Source organism: Lissotriton helveticus, chromosome 3_1 (genome assembly GCF_964261635.1).
Source record: "Lissotriton helveticus chromosome 3_1, aLisHel1.1, whole genome shotgun sequence".
NCBI classification, from domain to species: Eukaryota; Metazoa; Chordata; class Amphibia; order Caudata; family Salamandridae; genus Lissotriton; species Lissotriton helveticus.
In genome coordinates, this window is record NC_136061.1 from 171,913,086 (window position 1) to 171,935,151 (window position 22,066).

The window sequence follows — 22,066 nt, forward strand, 5'->3', positions numbered from 1 at the left end:
ATTAAAATCAAACATAAAACGTTCTTCTGGAAGGATTGGCATTCTCTTGTTCTTTTTTGGGTTCATCAACTTTTTCAAGATGGTCTTTGCCTTCCTTTTTCATCTCTCCAATCTCGTTTTTCTCTTCCTCTCTCCTTCCTTCACAAATATAACCTATTACGCACTGCCGTTCAGTCTTGTTATGACTCTTTTTCCGCTTCTCCCGCTCTTCCTACACCTTCTTCTCTTACTATTCCTTTTCTCTTGTCTTCTTCCTCCGCCTCACAAATTTATAAGCAACTACAGGATGTTCCTCTTCTCCGTGATAAATCAAAAACAGAACAAGATTGGGAATCTGATCTTGATGTCTCTTTCACTATCCCAGTATGGCATAACATATGGAATAAACTAAGGAAATCGTCTAGAGCAGCTAATACCACTCAGACGTTATTTTTTTTATATATAACAGACTTTTAATCACTCCCTCTAAATTGCATGCTATTGACCCTTCTATCCCTTCTACATGTTGGTCCTGTCCCAATACCCATGCCGGCCTCAAGCACATGCTCTTCACTTGTCCTCTAATTCATGTTTTTTGGACCAAAGTATGGCAACAAATTAACTCTATTTTCTCCACTCAATTTTCATTTTCACTCACCCACATTTTTCTGGGTAGCCTCTCTGACATATGGTCTTCCCACACTTCTTCTAATATTTCAATTATCGATCTTCTCCTAGCGGTGGCCTTTCAACAAATTACTAAGTCTTGGAAGAATACATCAAATGTCTCTTTTCAAGCTTGGTGGTATGGTGTCTGCTACAATTACAGACTAGACAGAGCATATGTTTACCCCATTCATCTTGCTATCAAACGTGATTTATTGTGGTTACCAATTACTAACTTTTTGGATATATCTGCTCAGTCTCGTCCACTACATACCCCTTCCCGTGAAGAAGTCCCTAAACCCCCATGATATGATTATTATGCCTTTTTTCCTTTTTAAAACAGATTGGTTTCTTCTTATTGTAGGATGATTTGTGTAGAAGCCTTCCATGTTTCATGCTTCTAATATGTTATGCCTCTAATGCTTTCCATATACAAATTGTTCTTTATTTTTTCCCTTCCCCATCTTTTCCCTTTCTTTTTCTCTCTTTTTCTCTTTTTCCTCTCCTCTTGTTCTTCCTATATTGTATTATTCTGCCCTTTTTGAATTGATTGCTTTCATTCTGTATTGATGATTTTGTAAGTTTAATCGTGGCAATCTTTCTTTTCAATAAAGTTTCCTTCAAACTTAAATAAATCTGAGTACATCTGTTTTTTTAGTTCATTTCTTGTGCACACTACATTCTAATTCCTATAAAATTGTCTTTAGATTTTTACAGCACCTTGATTTGCAGGGGATTGCAACGCTGCGATCAGCTTTATTAGAAGGTCTTTAAGTGTCGTGAAAAGATGCGGTTAATTAGCCTCAACAGAAAGTTAATACAACTGTATTTTGGCCCTTAAGCTATTTTATTGTATTTCACAGGCTTGAACAAAGTTTGACAGTTTTTATATCGAGATTTTATCTGCTAATTGTTAACTACATGAAATAGGAGCGTGTGTAAATTGTATTTATGTTGACCTTTGTTGGCTTTTTTTGCCAAATAAAGTTTATGAATGACTGACAAGTACAATGGCTTTGCAAAGCAGGAATACAACACATGGATAATTAATTAACAGCAGCTTTTACACTAAATTGTTTACTGCAGATACAGTAATCAAGCACTGGCAAAGCCAACTAATCTGATTTAAAATGCAAGTGCCATGCTACTGGCTTTGCTAATACTTGTTTCTAAAGCATTTAAAAACATGGTTTTTTTTAAAACATTTAAAAATGGCAGGTGGTGCCTCAGGACACATACACCCACCGGAGCAAATCTTGGAATGGTTTTCTTTGAGCAAACCAGTTCACAATTACTGCGTGGCTATTTTGAAATGGGTTTTCTGAAACAAAAAGCACTCCAAGGTGGCTGCGATAGATATATTTATTATAGTATCGTTATGCACTGGTGGTCATTTTGGCTTTTAGTTTTAAAACTTCATTTACCATTCAAAGATACCCGACCTCTTTTCGGACAATAAATTAAGTAAAGAACTGCAGAGCAAAAAGCAAAGAAAAACAGGAAAAGAAGCAAATGATCCAGTAGCAGTATGCATCTGCGGAGCCCTCTGAAAAAGTATTCCATTGTATTTGTACAACAAAGTAACATTTAGAAAAATGAAGCAATGGAGAGTGTTGGGGAGCAATCGACATGAGTTTTGCGAGTGGGAATGTGAAAGGGAACAAGCAGATTATGGTGGAAAGGAAGTACCAAGCACACACCATATGTAGTAGTATGAAGCAGTCGAGTCCTCGCAACCCTTAAAGCATTAGTTTTTTTTACAAAAAGATTGTTGGCAGAGAGTGACGAAACAGCAACATATAAGCAGGGAGAGGGCATCATGGTGGTGGTCAGCATATAGACAAAAAGAGAAAGAGCGAGCGTTAAGAAACCCAGGGGCTCCAATGGAGTTCTGAAATGCGATTGAAAATATTTGTTCTCTGAAAGAAAATACCTGAGTAAGCAGAAACCGAATGAAACGGACAAGAAAGCCAGCTAAGGATAAGATAAGCAAGTGACTACCCCAAAGCTCAGTCAGTCTAACTATCGGTTTTTTACAAAAAAGGCTTTTTGACAACAGACACTTTCTGTAGGGGAGGCTGAAAAATTAGGTAAATCAGATAATGAAGCGTTATCCATGCAGACATGGAGCTCTTGTTTCTGGCAGGCAAATGTTTGTGAGAATATACAACAAATACCATTCCAGCATAACCGAGGTATTGGGATCAATTCATGTTTCAACTACAAGTACATAATACAAAGAAGCTACAATAATCTGGGAAATTCCAAATGATACAAGACGGTTACCAGAAAAACATTCATAGTAGTAAGAGACACTCACTCAAAATAGTCCGACTAAGAAGTCTCAGTTCCCTGCGGCTACTTAGAGCTATGGGATGCAAAATCTGTAAATACAACCCGTGATTAACATGTGGAACCAAGCCACAGAAATAGTCCCAATCGTTCTGGGTGAAATGGGCTTACCCAGGAAAAATCTTGAGACATGCTGCCCATAGAAGTTACAAATGACCTGTGGCATGAAGAGCACTCAGGAATAAGGTTCATTCTTGACATATATAGTATATAATAATAATAATAATAATAATAATAATCCACATTTGTAAAACGCACAATCACCCGTAAGGGTCTCTAGGCGCTGGGGGCCGTCGGGAAGATTAAGCGAGCTATTGCCCAGAGTCACATGGTGCTGGGCTAACCTGCCGCCGGAGCCGGGGATCGAACCCTGATCCCCAGATTCCAGCGTCAGGCGCCCTGGCCGCGGCGCCACACCTCTCCCTCCCACTGACCAACAACCAAATTGGAGACACTGACCCAACAGAAGTGATTTTTTGCGCTTCCATGACTTATTATTAGATAGTAATGTTGCGCCATGTGGGTAATACAGTATAATTTCCAAATATATTACCGCATTTTGCTAATTGATATCAGCATCCTCTTATTCCTGCAATCATATAGTGATATATCAGATCAAGTTAATCATGTTTTGTACAGCCCTTCAAACTGTACTTCTGTAATGTTTACTTGTGCAGCGTGCAAATAATGCTGGTGGGTATCTGGGCACTTAGAGAAAGGGAAATTGTCCAATCTAGAAGAGTCCGTTGTTCAGTTTCGTTCTAGATTCTAGGACTGCGCTGGTAGATCTGATATGAGTGAGAAAGCTCTTCCAGGCTTTAGGAGCTAGGTATGAAAGGCCCAGCTGCAGACACTGGCTCTTCAGATTCGAGGGACAGAAGCGAGGAGAAGGCTGATGGCACGGAGGTGGCTGGTGAGGGAGTGAAAGTTGACGTGGCTGCTCAGATACAAAGGTCCTAGGCCGTGAGGTGCTTTGTATTTAAGTGTGATATGTCTGAAAGGTAGCATTTTTGGATGGGATGCCAATAGAGGTTGTTGAGTTCAGTAGATATTGGGTGCAGGGTGGGAAGTTAAGTGTAAATCTGGTTGCTGCATTCTGGATGACTGGAAGCCTCTTGGCTAGTTAAAAGGAGATTCCCATGTAAATTGGGTGATTGTACGACGGCCGTTGAGAGGCCGTTGAAGTTTTCCTGAGGACCTTGAGGGTGTGGAAACAAGAGAAGGCGATTGAGTTAACTTGACTGAAAATAGAGAGTATAGCTGTTGATCACTTTTCTTAGCTTCGTTTGAAGGGGTGACGGTGGGTCCTAATTCTAATGGCCACCAGACCATGGACCAGCGTGAGCTGTCTTTTCCAAAGAGCACCACCTCCGTCAGAGTTGAACTTCAGGCAGTTAGACTTAATTCATCTGCCATGACTAAGTACTGCAAATAAGGTATTACAAACAACTAATTTAATGGTACTCCATTAACCAACCTGGGTAGGACGAAGGCTAAATTAGCCATGGTTTTGATCACATGACCTGACACTCACATCAGATGCCAGCGGTGAGTGTTAACTCACCAAACCTTCTAGCAGGATAAGTCTATCGAGTAGTATATTTTCAATGTTTGTGTAATCCAGGCATTACAATACACACTATCCTCATCACTTTTTCAAACTACAATGTACCACATCCTGTCAAAGTACAAAGGCCGAGATGTGTACCTGTATTAAGGCGTCCTGGTCATCGGTGATGTCAAAGATAATGGCTCTTGCTCCTCTTTCACCTGCCAGCTTTGCCTGTTCAAAAAAAAAAGAGAAGATTTTGTCAGATACTTAACATTTAAAATGCTTACTACATTGTTTGAAAACTGCTGAACAGAAGAATGACCGCTCTGACGTAGCCTACTTAGCAGTTAAAAAGTGGAGGCCCTACATCATCACAAAATATAAGAAAGACACCTAAGACAGATGAACAACAGCACAGTAGTAGCATCTGTAAAGCACTTAACAAAAACCCATGCAGTTTGAAAGCACTGTAAATAGCAGTGCTACTGAAGTCATCTCAAGCCAACATTATTCATACAATTAACACTCAAATCAGAAATGTCAGAGCTGCCCCATCAATGATCTGCAGCCTTCGATTCCATTTGTTTAACCAACCGAGTTAACCAATTAGTTGCTAATACTACTATGCTATTATGAGAGAACTGACCACATATACAAACAAGTCACTCTGAAGATTGGTTGGGGGCCACCCAAACAAATAGTTTGACACCAGGGTATGTGTTTTTAGGTTTTGCTGGCAATGCGTACGTTTCTCTGTTTGGGTCGGGTATCCGCCCCCTCCTCCCATTGGCTAGCTCCATAAATGGAGGCTAGCCATTGGGAGCCGGATCTGTCCGTCAAAGGCCGGACCAGATTCGGGGGCGTTCCCGACATTTTTTCCCTCTCTGCCTCTGCGATGTCGTCATCGCGGCGGTGGGCGGAGTTTCGTTTTTTTTTTTAATTTGGTTGTTTTTCCCATTACGCGGCTGACCGCCGCTGGAGGAAGTCGAGGTGAGTGTTTGTTAATGAATGTGCATCTTCGTCCAGGTCCCGGTCCCGCTCCCCCCCTCCCCTCCGCCCGCAGCTCCTTCCGTCCTGCTCTTCCCCCCTCCCTCCGCCCGCCAGTCCTTCTTCGTCCCGGTCCCGCTCCATACACCCTGATTGGCAGACAGATGAACTGGGCTCACTGGGCCAAAAACTGGGCTCCGCTGGAAGTCGAGGTGAGTGTTTGTTAATGAATGTGCATCTTCGTCCAGGTCCCGGTCCCGCTCCCCCCCCTCCCCTCCGCCCGCAGCTCCTTCCGTCCTGCTCTTCCCCCCTCCCTCCGCCCGCAGTCCTTCTTCGTCCCGGTCCCGCTCCCCCCCCTCCCCTCCGCCCGCAGCTCCTTCCGTCCTGCTCTTCCCCCCTCCCTCCGCCCGCAGTCCTTCTTCGTCCCGGTCCCGCTCCATACACCCTGATTGGCAGACAGATGAACTGGGCTCACTGGCCCAAAAACTGGGCTACCCCTGCTGCACCATAATGACCATCATAATTTGGTTGCCTTGCCGCCAACTCGCCAGCTACCACCACTAGGGAGACTGAATGAGGCACTCGACTACTGTACTTACTGCCTATCTTCTCCAGCTGGACGCTGAATACTAGTTTAAAAATAAGCACTGTCAAAGCCAACTGTTCTAATCTTTGGAACCTACTGGATTTGCCCCAATGCTTTTTGACGATTCTGAACAGCCTCGATATGGCAAAGCTTTTGCCAACGCTCTTTGTATCTGCCAAAAAAAGAGAGAAAAGAAGGTGCAATGCAACAACTAAGACGCTGCTGGTGCTAGCTTCATTCTGTCGGCATGTGCATGAGTCACAGTGCATGCATGTGGCTACAGAATGATACAGGCAACATTTTGTTTGTGTGAATGATCTACTTTGACACTATAAGTGTGCAAATGCGCTTTTTGTGGAGGACCTGCAGCAATTTGCCTGGCTCTTCCAAAAATGTGAATTTTAAAAAAAAGTGCAGCAGGGTGTGGGTTGAGGTGAAGTATCAGCGTGTGACTAGGGAGCATAAGAGGGAGAGAGCGCAACATGAGCTGTAGGTGGAGAAGCACATGCGGGAGACAAGGGAAGGAGGGACAAACCCACACGGGTGACTGCAGCATCAACCATGGGGGCAGGGAGAGGTACATTTGCGTGAGGGAGCCAGCAGCAAAGAGGGTGAGAGCAAACAGAGAGTGGCGGCAGGTATTTGGCAGGGAGAGGGGAGGGAAAGACTACAGAGAGAGCTGGAAAACACATGCACTCTGATGGAGTGTTAAACCAAAAATAACAAGCATTTACAATGCAACGGTTTCGCCTTTGCAAAAGTTAGAGCTATTGGCATTGTAAATGACAAAAATTTTATTTATGTGTTGGTTTTGAAAACAGATAAATAAATGGCATTGTCATTTACATTGCCAATAGCTTAATCTCTTGCAAACCCAAACCTACCCATTATCTACACACTCCCTCTCAGACTTCTTGCTGTGTACAACCCTTTTCACACTCCTCTTTTATCTGCACAATCCCTCTCTCTCTCACTCCTACATCATCATCTCTCTCCCCAGTCGGTCACCTTTGAAGTCCTTTTTACACCTGTTGGTTACCTATGCGGTCGGTTCATCTCTAACAACAGTGTATAACTTGCACAGGGGGCTCGTAGTGTGTGGAGGGCTCTGTGTGGGTGTGTGGGGGGCTCTGTGTGGGTGGCTCTGTGTGGGTGTGTGGAGGGCTCTGTGTGGGTGTGTGAAGGGCTCTGTGTGGGTGTGTGAAGGGCTCTGTGTGGGTGTGTGGGGGGCTCTGTGTGGGTGTGTGGAGGGCTCTGTGTGGGTGTGTGGAGGGCTCTGTGTGGGTGTGTGGAGGGCTCTGTGTGGGTGTGTGGAGGGCTCTGTGTGGGTGTGTGGGGGGACTCTGTGTGGGGGGGCTCTGTGTGTGGGGGGGCTCTGTGTGGGTGTGTGGAGGGCTCTGTCTGGGTGTGTGGGGAGGCTCGCAGTGTGTGTGAGGGCTCTGTGTGGGTGTGTGGGGGGGGCTCTGTGTGGGTGTGTGTGTGGGGGGCTCTGTGGGTGTGGGTGTGGGTGTGTGTGGCATTTGCGAGAGATTAAGCTATTGGCATTGTAAATGACAATGCAATTTATTTATCGTTTTCAAAAAGAAAACATAAATTAAAAAATTGTCATTTACAATGCCAATAGCTCTAACTTTTCCAAAGGCAAAACCGTTGCATTGTAAATGCTTGTTTAAACTATCGTCAAGTTAGGAGCAAAGCAGGTCCTAAAATCTTATGCTGAGAAACAAAGAAATGTAAGACATTGACTGGTGGTGGTATCTAAAGACATCGTCAAAAGCCTACTTTCCTGAAGAAGTGCCGTACCCTGGCAGGGAGCATCCAGCCTCGCTCAGATTTTGTTGTTCTCTTAAAGTGTTTGAATCTGCTGGTACTGCATTTTGAAACTATGTATGTGGGTTGTATCTACATTTTTGCCTACCTTCTGCTTAGTGTGTTGATTTCCAGGCCAAGATACGCCAGTCCTGCATTATTGGAGTCCTCTCTGCAAAGGATTCACTTGGGCCAAAGCAGCTCAGCGCTCAGCCCCAGGCCTTTTTTTTATTTAGGTCAAAGCCTACAGGACAGCCCAACTGTCTGATTACTAATGACTTCTTGGGGGCATTTAGAAAGCTTCCCTGTGAATGCATTCTGCCCATTGCTTACCATTGGCTTTGTGGTTTGTAACTCACATTTCCTTGCTTTCTATTTGATTTAGGCTGTCCAGCCTGAGTTCGTCCTTTCCCTTGCCAAAACCCTTGAATACCTTTAATTGTGGAACATCATACTTTCCACAACTGTGTATGCTGCAGCCTCACACGAACATTGATAGCTTATTATAATTGTCTTACTTTCTCATTAACTTTCTTCCCCCTTTCCTATATACTAATGTTCCATGTGATGACAACAACCTCTACTGAATATTATAATTGGTTGTAAACTAATTACACACCATTTACGGATGGCACCCATTATTTTTCATTTCGTTTTGTTTGCTTCCACAACCTGCCATTTATAGATCAACGTCAAAATGCACCCAGATCATGGCGTTTAAGGCCACACTGCAGACCTTGTGCCGCGGTAAGCCCCTCCTACTAAGTGGCTGCTTTTGTTATTGTTAGGCTTGTGCTTCCAAATTACAAATGGTAACGCAAGCAGCCCAAGACATATTTGTCTATTTTGCTATCTTGTGTGCCGCAGTTTGTTTTTCTTCAAATTGTGGCCTTTTTTTCATGTATATTGGTTCACTTATTAATAGCATCCTTTTTTCTGTGTTTTACGTACCCTTGTGATTTGCACTGGGATGTTGTTTGTACTAATTACATTCCAGACAGTCTGTTTTATTTTTATGTTCCTGCCAATACTACTATTCGCTTGTCTCTCATTGGGGCTGGCGTCTGCGCGCAGTGCGCAGCGAGAGCCCTTTTGAAGGTGGTTTTGAAAGCTGCTCACACGCTCGTGCGTGTGAGCAGCTTTCCGCGGCTGCCATTGGCTTTCGCGTGCTTTTTGAAAAAAAAAAGCCAGCACGCAATTGGGCAAAGGCAGGCGCATGTCTCGCCTTTGCTGCGCCCATTCCAGACGGTGGCCAGCACGCGCAGTAGCGTGCGTTCGCCTCGCTCCCTCTCCCCGCTCCTCTGTGGTGCACGCGCACCACTACTTTGGATTCCCGGCCCTGCTCCTCTGTGGTGCGAGCGCACCTCTGGTTCTCACTGGTAGCTTGTTTTGACTGTTTTAGTTCCTCGTTTTTATTTGTTCTTTCTCCCTTTGTTTGTGTGTGCGCGCATATACACAGATATATTTATTTATAAATGCACAAGAACGCATCCAGTAGTGGGTTTTGTTGTTTTGGGAGGTGACGGCGAGATACACTGTGTGCCTTGTAGTTCTTACACTTGGTGTAAAGTCCCTTCCATGAGTGAGGGTAAGAAAGCCCTCGCCGCCCCGGCAGCCAGTCAGCAGCCTAAGACAACACACACCACACGGATTCGCGTCAACACAACGCCGACGAGACTCGACAAAGATTCTGCTCCGGCGCGGCTTGGAACAGAGCTGCTGATTTCGCCCTTTGACAAAGATATTTAAATCTGGTTTTTGTCACATTATTTACGCATAAAAAATCTTGAAAGAAATATTGTTTTTCCAGCAAACAGTTTACCTTCCCGTTGCATCCACGAGCGGCAATGCCCGGGGTGCCCTGGTAAAGGGGGCGGCCCCAGAGCTGACCACCCCCGCCCACACACATGTTATTTTTGGAAAAAGAAGCTCCCGCGGGTCCTTTATGCAGCCGGTGATAACTCATGAGAGCCACCGCCCCGTGCACGCTTGGAAATGTGTTTTGGGGGTGATTCCCGCAGGATTAGTTCACAGTGGGTTGGGGGCGCACAACACTGCCTCCCCAGCTCATGGGCCGGCAGAAGCCCCCGATCACGTCCGGGGCAGTGCGGGCTCCGCCTAATGATGTGGTATGTGTGTGTGTGCGCGCGCCGCCAACCACCCTTCCGAGGGGGCTGCGGTAATTAGGCACAGGGGAGAGGAGGGGGTCTGGGCTCGAGCTAGCACCTTCATCAACTGCCCATTACTACACCCATCTCCACCCAAGGTGCCATGGCAGAGGTCAGCGCGCTGACGTCATCCCTCCCCAGCCGGCTTCATGTCAGGAATTTGAAAACAAATATTAAATAAGCATTAGGTCTCGCATTATTAAAGCTTGAGCTATTGGTGTTACATTATTTAGCAATGCCAATTGCTCAAACTTTAATAATGCGAGACCTATTACATTGCAAATGCTTGTTTTTAATATAGTATGACAGTTGGTCATACTCCTTGAAGTTAGTGTTAAGATGACAAAATTAGTTTGTTATTTTCAAGTGGTGTTTTGCTTTTACATAGGTCAGGATACTCTTACAGCAAGTTGCACCCCATTTTTATTTCAATTTCATTCATGAATACTTACATGGTTTACAATCTGGCTTCTGCTTTCACTTTAGGAGGTTCATTTATAGCCTAAAGATCAGTCCTATGAGGAAGCGAGTACTTTGACTTTCTTTCTTGTGGTTATCCATATTCACTATGGCCAAATACATCCCTTCTAATTATTTTATTTTGCACTTTTCCAGAAAAATTATTTTATTACCTTTCCCTTCTTCCAAGGGAGCCCAATCAAAGTACATACAGTCTGGAATTATGTCTACATCTCACAAGCCCACAACTGATGATTCAATATTTGATATATTTCTTGGATCTTTTCTAGGGAGTGCACTTTTTAGGTCTCGCATGCGCTGCTTAGGAGACCTTTAGCCGTCGTGCAGCTCTTTTTCAAAGCACATACACGTTCTTGTGGCGGCATACGCCTCTCAGGAGTCCGCAGCGGCGCGCCACAAGCATGTGCTTTGAAAAAGAGCAGACTGCTCTCTCCAGCACGCGCCACCACTCGCGGGTGCACCCCTCCGCCTCTCTCTCCCGCAGCAGCACGAAGCGCGTGCGCTTGTTTTCATTCCTGCTGGCACTTAAAATGGAGCATCAAAAGTACAAGAGCCCCAATCTTCAGTAAATACCTTTTAAAAGGAAGTCCTCTTAAAAAGTATGTATTTACTTGTCGCGTATCAAATCCCTCAGACTCCTGGGGTGCAGATAATGAAGAGTTTTGCTCTAGAATCTTCAGACGGTAGTGACCACAAAAAGTAAATAGCATTGTTTTCATTTCCTGTGTTCCTATCCTTTCATTTTTAGGTCTCGCTAGACGTAAGCAAAAGCGTAAGCTTTTGCTGTCTATGCGAGACAACTAATGTAGTTACTTTTCGGGGAATGAGGACAGCAAAGTGCCACGCGCATTTGCAGGCCGAGATTCGACCTCGTGAGTGCGCACGTCGTCACTCACGCATGCGCACAAAGAAAGCCATACACACACTGCATATACACACACGCACCCCCCTTAAACATACACACGCGCACACAGACAGACAGACGCACGCACAAACACACTCAAACAGACACACACACACGCGTACACCCCACCCCCACTCACCCCTCCTCTCACTCAACTTACCTGTTCTGGCGGTGCACGGCGGCGGCTCCTTCTCCCGGGTGGCGGTAGCGCTTTGCGGGGCTCTCTCACCATATGAGAGCCCCGCCTTCCCCATCCGCCCGCTCTTCACCCGGTCCCCCATCTCGGGACCGGGACTCAATGCGGAGCCTTCGTGGCTCCTCGGGCAGCTCTCTCTCCCTCTCGCCGCGATGGGGCGGGACTTCCGGTTGGGGCCGCGCTGTGATTGGCCGGCTTCCCAACCGCTTCCGGGTCGTCGCAGGCAGCGCGGCGGCCCGGCGGGGAATTGTTTTTTTAAATGTTGGCCTAGTTTTTGCCATGTAATTACGCGAAGTAGCCCAGTGGCCTAATTTCGGGGATTTTGTGTAACCAGCAGAGTGCGAAATTCCCGAATGTACGTGAATTATGCCGTCTATGGCCTGGTTCTAACCCAGTGGAGCATATTCATGAAACGGTTAGTTGTTCTTGCTTCTCGCACTGCTACCAGGCAAGCACAAGGCTGTGATTGTTTACCAGTATACATATTTACGATGCTTGTCTGTCTTATCCGTGGATCCCCCGCTTACTTTGTTTTGTAGTGCCTCACAACTCAGTCCTCTATGCCTTTTGGCTCTCTTACAACCACAATTGATCGTTTTATTTACCATGGTTAGTCTTTTGTGTAATGTTTATGTTCGAAAAGCACAAAGGTCATTGAAGCACGTTTGTTGTTAGCAGACTGTGTGAATAGCAGAATGAGTCATTCTCTGACCAGCCATTGAGTGAATTATCATGTGGCATTCCTGGCATGTGTAGTGCCATAGACCTGCCACTGATTTTTTTTCTAAATCCACTCGGATTCTAAAAGGTGTGTCCTGGTAATTAGTAATAGGATCTGCACGGACAAAAGACCAGGTGAGATTGTGCCGCCCTGCCTCTGCTATACTGATTGCGCTCTGCCTGTGTCTTTTATTTATTTATTTATTTTTAGTAAAATGCACGACCTGAGAGCCCCCTCATAATTTTTCATGTTTTACTGAGTTGTTCGACTGGAGGAACCGGGCTCTGTTGGCCATGGCATAATCACAGAGAGTGCACTCGCTCATGGTATGGAGTGGCTGTTGGCATGGAGGTTTTGATGGTTCATGGCACCTGACCTCCCTGCAGGCACACAGTTCGAAAGTCCTGTGTCCTAAAGGGGAGAGGGCGATTGGCCTCTCCCCAGTAACGTGTGCAATCCTTCTTGATTGGTGTCTTTACCCTTGTGCTATTGTGCGTGGTAGGAGTATCGTTGTTTCCATTCGGGCTGTGTACGTGGGACACTGTGTGCAGATGGATACTGTCAAAGATGGGCTGAGGGCCAGCACAAAATGGTGCACGTCTTCATCATTGCATTAAGATGTATTAACCTCCTGGTTCGTTCTCGTGGAGACCATGGCAAATGACCATTTTGTCAATGACAAGCATTGTGTTTGCCAACCACTTAGTAGTCGCATTTTAAAGGCGACATCGAGTTGCTTTGCCAATGCTTGCTTATTGTTGAATTTGCAAACTTAAAACTAATTGGTATTTTTTTAATTGGGGCGATATTGTTAGTGGCAGTGCCAGTCTTGAAAGAAATGTGATTGGAATGGTGCAACTTAGATTCTGTTCAGGGTTTCTCAGCCTTTTGTCCCTTGACCTCCCACCCTCGCAGTTTTAGTTTGTTTTTATTAGTATTCCATCCACAGCCATTTTGCTTTTGCTTCGGTTTTTTCTTTGAGTTCTCAGCCTAGCTTTGATATGCCGCCCGATCAACTCCTATTTAAGTGCCGCCAGTGCACGATCGCATAGTGGGTGACACGCAACAGGTCTTCAGTGTGGTGGATGAGCTACATTTTTTTGAAGCACAATTGAGAAGCATATTCATTGCCTCGGTGCAATTTAGGCTTGATTATGTTGATGCAGTTTATTTAGGGGCCCCGCGGCCCTCCTATGTCATTTCTAACTGGTCACATAACCCTAAATACTTTAATTTGTCTCCCATATTGAAACTGCTTCACTTGTTACCCATTGAAAGCCCTATTACCTTAAATGCAATGGTAACCTGCATCGAACTATTCACCAGAAGTCACCTGATTTCTGTTTTAAAAAGTTTGGACATTTTAACCTGTGCTGTTCCTTATAAGCTTTCACACACTGCGTGTGATGAGTGATCACTCCATAAAAGTGCTGAATATTTCTGTTACCTGGGACCATTCTTTCTGGCTAATCTACATTTGTGGAAAATTACAAAATGTACATGCGAATAAAGTTTTGCTCGCTAAGACACAGACTTTCATAAGCCTCGGCTGTGTAGGCAGTTAATCAATTGTTCATCAACTACATTATGCTTCATAACATTGTGAGCATCAGGCCAAAGCAATCTGGTGCCTAAAAAATAAGAAGCATTTGCAATGCAATAGGTCTCGCCTTTGCGAGGGTTTGAGCTATTGGCATTGTAAATGACTGCCTTTTTATTTATGTGTTTTGAAAACCTGCAAGCGGTGCGTAAATGCACACTTTGTACTTATAGTCGTTGGTTACGAGAAGCAAGGCTTGCAGTAACTGCGCCTCTTTTACTGCCAGCCTTGCTTCTCGTAAGCAAGGACTATTAGTATAAAGTGCGTATTTAGGCACCGCTTGCAGGTTTTCAAAACACATAAATGAAAAGCATAGTCATTTACAATGACAATAGCTCGAACTCTCACAAAGGCGAGACCTATTGCATTGCAAATGCTTGTTTATTTGTTCTTTTACCTAACTTTTTCCTTCTTTTTTGTATTTCTGCGTTTGTTATTCTTCCTTTCATTTGTTATATTTTCCTTTTATTTCTTTGCTTTTTTTATGTGCATTTTGATCTGTTTCATCATTTAAAAGGCTTGAGATCCCTGATTTTCTGCTTACATATGTAAAATCACCAACCAATGTTTTCGTATTGCTGGCCTCCACTTTCATGCTCTGATTTAGAGTCTTTAACGAAGAGGTTCAAGAGGTGAGTAGGTCTGTATATCATATGTTGAATTTTTTATCAATCATTTTATAGGTTGTTTTAGCATGTGGAGAAAGACTCATTTTGTCCAAGTACAGCATAAGATGACACAAATAAATTAATAGAGCAGGCATTAGTGTGCTTTGGTTGACCCCTTTTGTGTGCCAATTCAGCTGATTCAGGGAACACAAAGATGTGCTTCTTTCCCATATTTCCAATGTTGGCGTAAAAAACATACTTTAGGGTGAAAGGTGGTTCTATCAGCCCTCTGCTTTTGCTTCTGACCTTATGACAGCTACTTCTGATCTCTTTTACGTTTTGGTGGCTCAGAAGTGGAATTTTTTTATTTTATTTATTGGTATTTTTAAACGATACTAAAATTTCAAGCAACAAGCCAGTTGCCAACCAATACATAGTCTTCGATACATTTACATACCATGTTAAGTACAAATGTAAGTACATGTAAGTGTGTTCCTCTACATTCCACGTGACAAAGGCTGAGACCCTACGTGCCACAACAGCCATTTTCCAAATCCCAAACAACAGTCAAACAAGACCCACAACCTCTCCCCCCCAGGCAAGGTATAACAAGCATTGGCATAGCCAATAGGTCTCACCGTTGGGACCTTATAAGTGTTTAGCCATGCAACAGTTAATGTTGTTGCAGTAAGGATATTGTACAGCATAACTAAATACTTATAAGGTCCCAAAGGCGAGACCTATTGGCTATGCCAATGTTTGTTTATATTGGTTAGAGTTTTATATCATTACATGAATATAAAACTTATTCTCAAGCCTGTTTTCTTCCTTAATGAATCTCTTTTTCCAAGGTGGTCTTCTCAGGTTAACCTCACGCATTATTCTACTTATTACTTGTTGTCCTCTTCTGTTCTTTACTTTCCAACAAGAAACATTTTTGCAATCTATTTATATTATGATGCAACGATTATGGTGCTTCTTATCATGTATGTACACTTCACGTGTTTTTTTTTAAAAAGCCAAGGCTCTCGTCGGGAGGCAACTGCAGTTTGCACGTCCCTACTATGCTGCAAATGATAGTAGCAACACAGCTACTAGCCATCACACTCCTACAAGTTTGACAAATCGGGCTATTTCAGGGCCCCAAAAGCTATGAGAATGACTAGGGTGGCAGGTAATAGACATGTGTAATGTATATTGAACTAATAATTCACTGTTGAGGTCATCTATAAATTAGCCACACAGCACCACCTTGTGGCAGACTGTCACAAGCGCCGGTGTTGACAATTAAGTGATGGTGCCGAGCACCAGAAACACGCCGGCTCAAATTAAGCACTGATTTGACTGTACATATTCATAAACTTTAGCTTCTCAATAGTTGAACGATTTTTCAATTGTGTTTAATTGGAATCCTATCCACTGTTGACGTGCTATTTACATTCTTTTAACTTGTGTCTATGAGGTAATTGTGCCTGTGCACAATAATTTCACATTTAATGTTTCTTAATTTAACATATTTGCAATGTTGATACTTTTACTATGGAATTCCAATGGATGTGTGTTCCGGATCTTTCATAAGTGTTTACAACAGGAGTACTGGGTCAGGGGTGAAGAATTCGGAGTTCGTATGTTGGTGGGAGAATGGGTGAAGGCAGACTAGAAGGGTAGTCTATATGGAAAGACTACGATCGAATGTGGTGATGACAGACAGGAATAGGCTTTTATACTATGAGCAATTATGACGTACGCGGTTTACAACTAGACTTCTGTATGCTAAAATGGATTAACAAGCATTTCCAATGCAACGGTTTCGCCTTTGGAAAAGTTAGAGCTATTGGCATTGTAAATGACAAAATTTGTATTTATGTGTTGGTTTTGAAAACAGATAAATAAATGGCATTGTCATTTACATTGCCAATAGCACACTCTGCACCCACACTCACTCTGCACTCACTACTTCACTATCTGCACACTCACTCTGCACTCACTACTTTCCTATCTGCACTCTGCACTCACACTATAATAATCCTTATGTCCTGCAAAAAATAAGCATGGCAGTGGCATGCATGATGAAAAGCACTGAACTGTGCAATCACTTAGGGGGAGGGACTGGACAGATGTTTCACCTTGAGCCCGCCCGTCAGCCCGCAGGTGCCGTGCCCTTTCTGAAAAGAGGTGTGAAGTGACAGCCCGGCCCTTGGCAGTCAGTGCACAGACAATGGCCAGGAAGGGGGCCAATTAATGTCCCGGGCAGGGGTCCCTCCGTGGCTGCAGCAGAGGATAAAGGTCACGAGCGAAGAAAGGTCACCGCCGGGGTTGGACCGGCCTTCGCACCTTGAACAATACACGGGCACTCCCGCTTACACTGTGAAGGGACGAGTGTAGCCTGCCTGTCCCTGCAAGGGCGGTTCTTTTGCACTAGTGAAATGATGTATTTGTCTCTGGTGGACGCTTGCATTGAACATGTTACATGCAGTTTCACGATACTTGAGAAAGGAAGCCCAAAACTGAAAAAAGAAATGAGCGCAGCAAGTTTGAAACCTCTGCTACCTATAGTGCTCCGAAGCCACAAAACTGTGCCAAGAACTCTTACATGAACTACTACTAATTTGAGTTGTGTTCCTATTTCTACCTTCCTATTAATACATCTACGTATTTTAGAAGGATGTGAAGGCCTTTTTAAGAGGCCACCAAATTCCAATATTTCCTAAAAGAGTAAAACCAGACTCGATTTTAGAACTACGTGAATTTTGATTTATTTAGCGTACAGTCCTGGGGTAACATAAAAAAGGATGTTATTCAGAATCCGAAGTGTGGGTTAAGAGCGACAGAAGCGGACGGAGAGACCTTCCATCGATTGTGTGCACCCCGGAAGCTTTGGCTCTGGGGCAGGTCACCGTGAACACCTTTCTCGTGAGATACTCTACGCGGTGGGAAGTGCGGCAGCAGCTGTGTCAGATCTCCGAGTCACTGCAGCACGGCAAATACATAATATTACATCATATTTGTATGCCTTTCGCTGGATACTGTGGGGGTCATCTCTGAGAGGACCCTCAAAGTAAAACAAGGAAAGGCACGGACAGCGGGAGGGGGCGGGAAAGGCACGGACAGCGGGAGGGGGGCGGGAAAGGCACGGACAGCGGGAGGGGGGCGGGAAAGGCACGGACAGCGGGAGGAGGGATGGGAAAGGCACGGACAGCGGGAGGAGGGATGGGAAAGGCACGGACAGCGGGTGTGGGGGCGGGAACGGCAAAGCAGAAGGCAGCACTCACCTGGACTTCTTCCGGCGGCGGTCGTCCTGCAATGACCAAAACAAACCTTCCCCCCCAAAAAAAGTAGGAACCGCCCACCACCGCAATGACGTTGTCAAAGGGGCAGGATGAGAAAAAATCGCCGGGAACGCCCACCAATCGCCTCGCTGAAAGACGGATGCCTCTCTCTTCCAATGGCTAGCCTCCATTTATGGAGCTAGCCAATGGAACAGAGAGGCGGGAATAAGCCACATACTGGTAAACAAAAGTTTTCGCCTGCGCCGAAAAGCTGCGTGGCGCAGCTTTCGACGAGGCGAAACCTATAAAGGACCGTTTTGAATCACCCAGGCATGAAATGGATCTTTCTGTACCAGGTAGGAATGCAGTGGAATAATTTGGGTTGTGGGTTATAATGCCACATGCGGTGTTGGACTGCGAGACATGATTCGTGAATAGGGTACCCACCAGGTCGGTTCTCTACCGTCCCCATCGGTATTTTAATATCCTGGCCAGGACAAAAATAAGTAAAATCACCTGGAGCCGGTAATTTTAGCCCTGCTCTGTACACTGTTCAAGCAGCCAATATAAAATAGAAAACACTTTAAAAATATTCTAGAGCCGAGGTAACAACCCCTGACTAATATTTAAAATGAACAAAGGCAGAAAAACCATGTTATAATCAAATGCATTCTATTTTATTTAAAGTATTTTTATTAGCATGTCCATGTCTTTGCAGAACACTGGAAAAACAACAAGAAATGGAAGGTACTTTTCCATTGAAATGGTGAAGCTGAAAGACGTCACTCTGCGTACAGAGATAATTATTTGTTTTGTCGTTGTGCACCGTGAGGGATTGTGGGGTTTAAGAGACGGGGTCGGTGGCTTCACACGGATTGCCACGAAGGTTAGCCTTCCTCGGGTGCAGTTTTCATTAAAGCGCAGAGTCAGTCTTGTTTTCCCTCCCTTTCCAGGCTGTTTTCCTCTCCGTTGGTGCTTCATCCCGCCCTCCTCCTCCTCCTCTCGGATTGCTGCTGGCTGATTAGCACAATAAACCTGCTGCAGATGAAACTGTTGAGCTTCTTTTGAGCCCTGCTCGTGGAATCCGTAGCGGCGCCTCTGATGTGCGCCGGACCCCGGGGGCCGTCTTGGGAGGGAAGGGGCTGAGCTGCTGGAGGCGGGAGCCTCACATGATCTGATACGTCTGATGCAGTAATCACAGCTCTGTGGGAACAGGCGAGCAACAAAGGCGCGGCTCCGCCTCACCGCCGGGCGCCTCAGAGCTCGGAGGAGGAAAACCAGGGGCTGGGGAAGAGAAGGCGGCAACTAAGGCCCGGCCCGGCCTCCACTGCCGGCCGGGGCAACTCACAACTCGGAGGAGGCGAGTCAGAGCCAGCGAGGGCGGCAACTGGGGCGGAGAGGAGGCGGCAACAAAGGCGCGGCCCGGCCTCCACTGCCTCCAAGCACAGGAGGAGCGAGGACAGGGGAGGCAACAGAAGGAAGGATTAACGGCACACAGAGCCACATCCTCGCCTGCGTGTGGCACCTAAGGAGAGGGCAGGAGGCATGACGGATTTGGAGAGGGGCGGACGTTGGAGTGAGAGGGGCGGACGTTGGAGTGAGTGGGAGGGCTTTGTAGTGAGTGGGAGGGCTTTGGAGTAAGGAAGCGAGAGCTTTGGAGTGAGAAGAGTTTTGGTTTTGGAGTTGGGAGAGAGCTTTGAAATGGGGAGACAGCTTGGGATGCGGGCTTGGGGGTAGTAAGGGGTGTAGACTTGAGGGGTTGGGGTAGATCGCTGAGAAGTTGGGATGAGAAAGTTGTGAGTATATTTATTTATTGCAATTTTATATAGCGCAGACTTTACCCACAGGTGTCAGAGCTATATAAAATTATAACCACGTAAGTTACATGAGGAAATTGACATACTTACACGTTACAGATAAAAGTAAAATAAAACAATAGATGGCCGTCACACAAAAATCAAAAATACAGTACAAGTTGGAGGAAAGTAGTGGAGGAAATTCTGGCGGATTGGGGAAAAGAGCTTGGGGATGGGGGAGTAGGTGAGGGAGAGAGTTGGGGATGAGAGCTTGTGTGCAGGGAGAGAACTCTCACTATAAGACTACCTCCTGCGCTTCCTGGGAAATACGGAAACGTTGGGGAGGAATAGTAATGTGAAAAAAATATTCCCACGGTATCTATGGGAGCGAAATTGACGCATTGCTGGAGTGTGTCTGAAAGCAGATGCAACTCCAGCAATATGTCCTTTTACAGGGGGCAAGCCCCAAGTGGAAGGGGGCCTGCATCAGTCTTGCTTCTGCTGTGAAGCAGGTGTAAGGATTTAACACAGTGGCATCCTAGAAATGGCATTGTGAAATCTGATAGATTTCACTGCTTTGCTTCTACAACCCTTGTTTTGCGGGGGAACACCCTCCCTGCATACATTATACCGGACACAGGTATAATGTAGCACAGGGGTTTACAAAGATACTTATCTGATTAGATGCGTTACTTTGTAAATATGTCACAGTGTGGCGCATATTTCACGCCACCAGTGCTTCGCAAAAAGTGATGCACCGGCGGCGCAAGGGGCTCATAAATAAGCACCTTATTTTTTAAAGCTAAGTGGGCAGAGGGAGTGTGAATGAATGAATGGTGATTTATAATGCACAAGAACTTAGCCCCAAGGGGCATCAAGGCGCAGATAACAGACAAGAAAACAGAAAAGCAGAAAAAGAATAAGGTCAGGTTAATAGGCATGGGAGAAGAGCCATGTCTTTAAGAAGCCACAAATGGGAGAGGGTGAGGGCAAACAGCAAAGCAACATGGGGGCAGAGTGGGGGTTTAATGCTGAAGCAACGTGGCAGTGAAAGCTACGGTGAGGCATGGCTGGAGCGAAAGCAAGACATGGGTTTGGGTGAAAGCAACATGGATGGTGTGGGTGGATAGGAAGCAATGGGAAGAAAGAAGCACACAAGCGAGCATAAGAGGGAGGGGGCACGGAGAAGCAGTCGGGCAAGACAGAGCAACACTGAGTGCAGAGGGAGAGACTTACACGAGGGGAAGAGAGACATACACAAGGGAGGGGAATCAAAAACACATGCACTGTATTGGAGTGCTTCACACAAAAGAAAAATGTAGTGCTTGAAAAGCAAGCAGTAGAAGCAGCCAATGACAGCCAATCAAAGAGATTGTAAAGGGACAGTGCTCCATGGACAAACACAAGGCTGGGAAACTAACAAGAAGCAGGCATTTGAGAGTGGTAAGCAATGAGTAGGATCCTAGCACCTGTTTTTGGAAAGCCACAATATGGCGTGCAACAGATAGCACATGCGCTATCTAGCAGGCTCGACCTAGAAAATGAGAAGCAGCAAGGACCGTTCCTTAATCATGGAAGGGAGGAGAAAGAGGAGGGTGGAAAGAAAGTGTGAATACGTGGAAACCAAGAAGTGGTGGTTGGTTACAGGCATTTAGGCTGAAGCACCAACATGGAACACTTTGTGCAGTATACGATTCCGTGGCAATCTGGTCACATAGATAATCTGCTGATTAAACAAGTGACAAACTGACCACATATCCAACCTCCTCAAATGAACTTAAATTCGTGTCCACATATTGCTGACTCTAAACACGTCTGGTTCAACTGCAAGACAAGGGGTCCTCTAAAACTTTAAGTAGGGTAAGGGCAAGGTAGATATGGTGACTAGCTTTTTAAAACCAAAAACTGAGACAGACCAGAGATAAGACTATAACATGGTAAGGCTGGCACAGGGACAAACCATACGCATCTTCGGAAACACTGCTATGTACATTCCATTTTCAAAGATTTTTACACCTTTTATTTTTTTTTATTAGCAATGTATCTCACCAGCATAACACAGAAAAAAATTGCATCTTGTGTTTCAGTGAATTAAAGGTTACTTTAACATTAAGGGTGTTGCAATTAAGTACAGTATCAGTTCCCTAAGCCCCATATCATCCTGCAATCTTAATTTTGAGATGTATTTTTTTCTGGTCTTGAAGGGAGTTCACAGATCATACCTACTTAAATGGCCACTTCCTCCATCTCTTTCACATCATTCCAAAGTGCTTTGTCTTTGCTTTGAAGTGTCTCTTCAGCCATGGCCCATCTCAATATGCCTTTTGTCCAAGCACTTTCCCTGAGACCTATAGGCTAGAGCTAATGCATGCCCACCCGGCGTTTAGCCAGCA

General features: G+C 45.1%; 1 protein-coding gene across 2 annotated transcripts in view; it reads right to left on the reverse strand.

Moving 5' to 3' along the window:
* RNF43 (ring finger protein 43) overlaps nt 1-22,066 on the reverse strand; it is a 423,348-nt gene that overhangs the window by 143,358 nt on the left and 257,924 nt on the right. For both annotated transcript variants that reach the window (XM_078679486.1, XM_078679487.1), the window contains exon 3: nt 4,706-4,780. In XM_078679486.1, the coding sequence (XP_078535612.1) occupies nt 4,706-4,780 (75 nt within the window). The remainder of the gene's footprint in view (nt 1-4,705; nt 4,781-22,066) is intronic.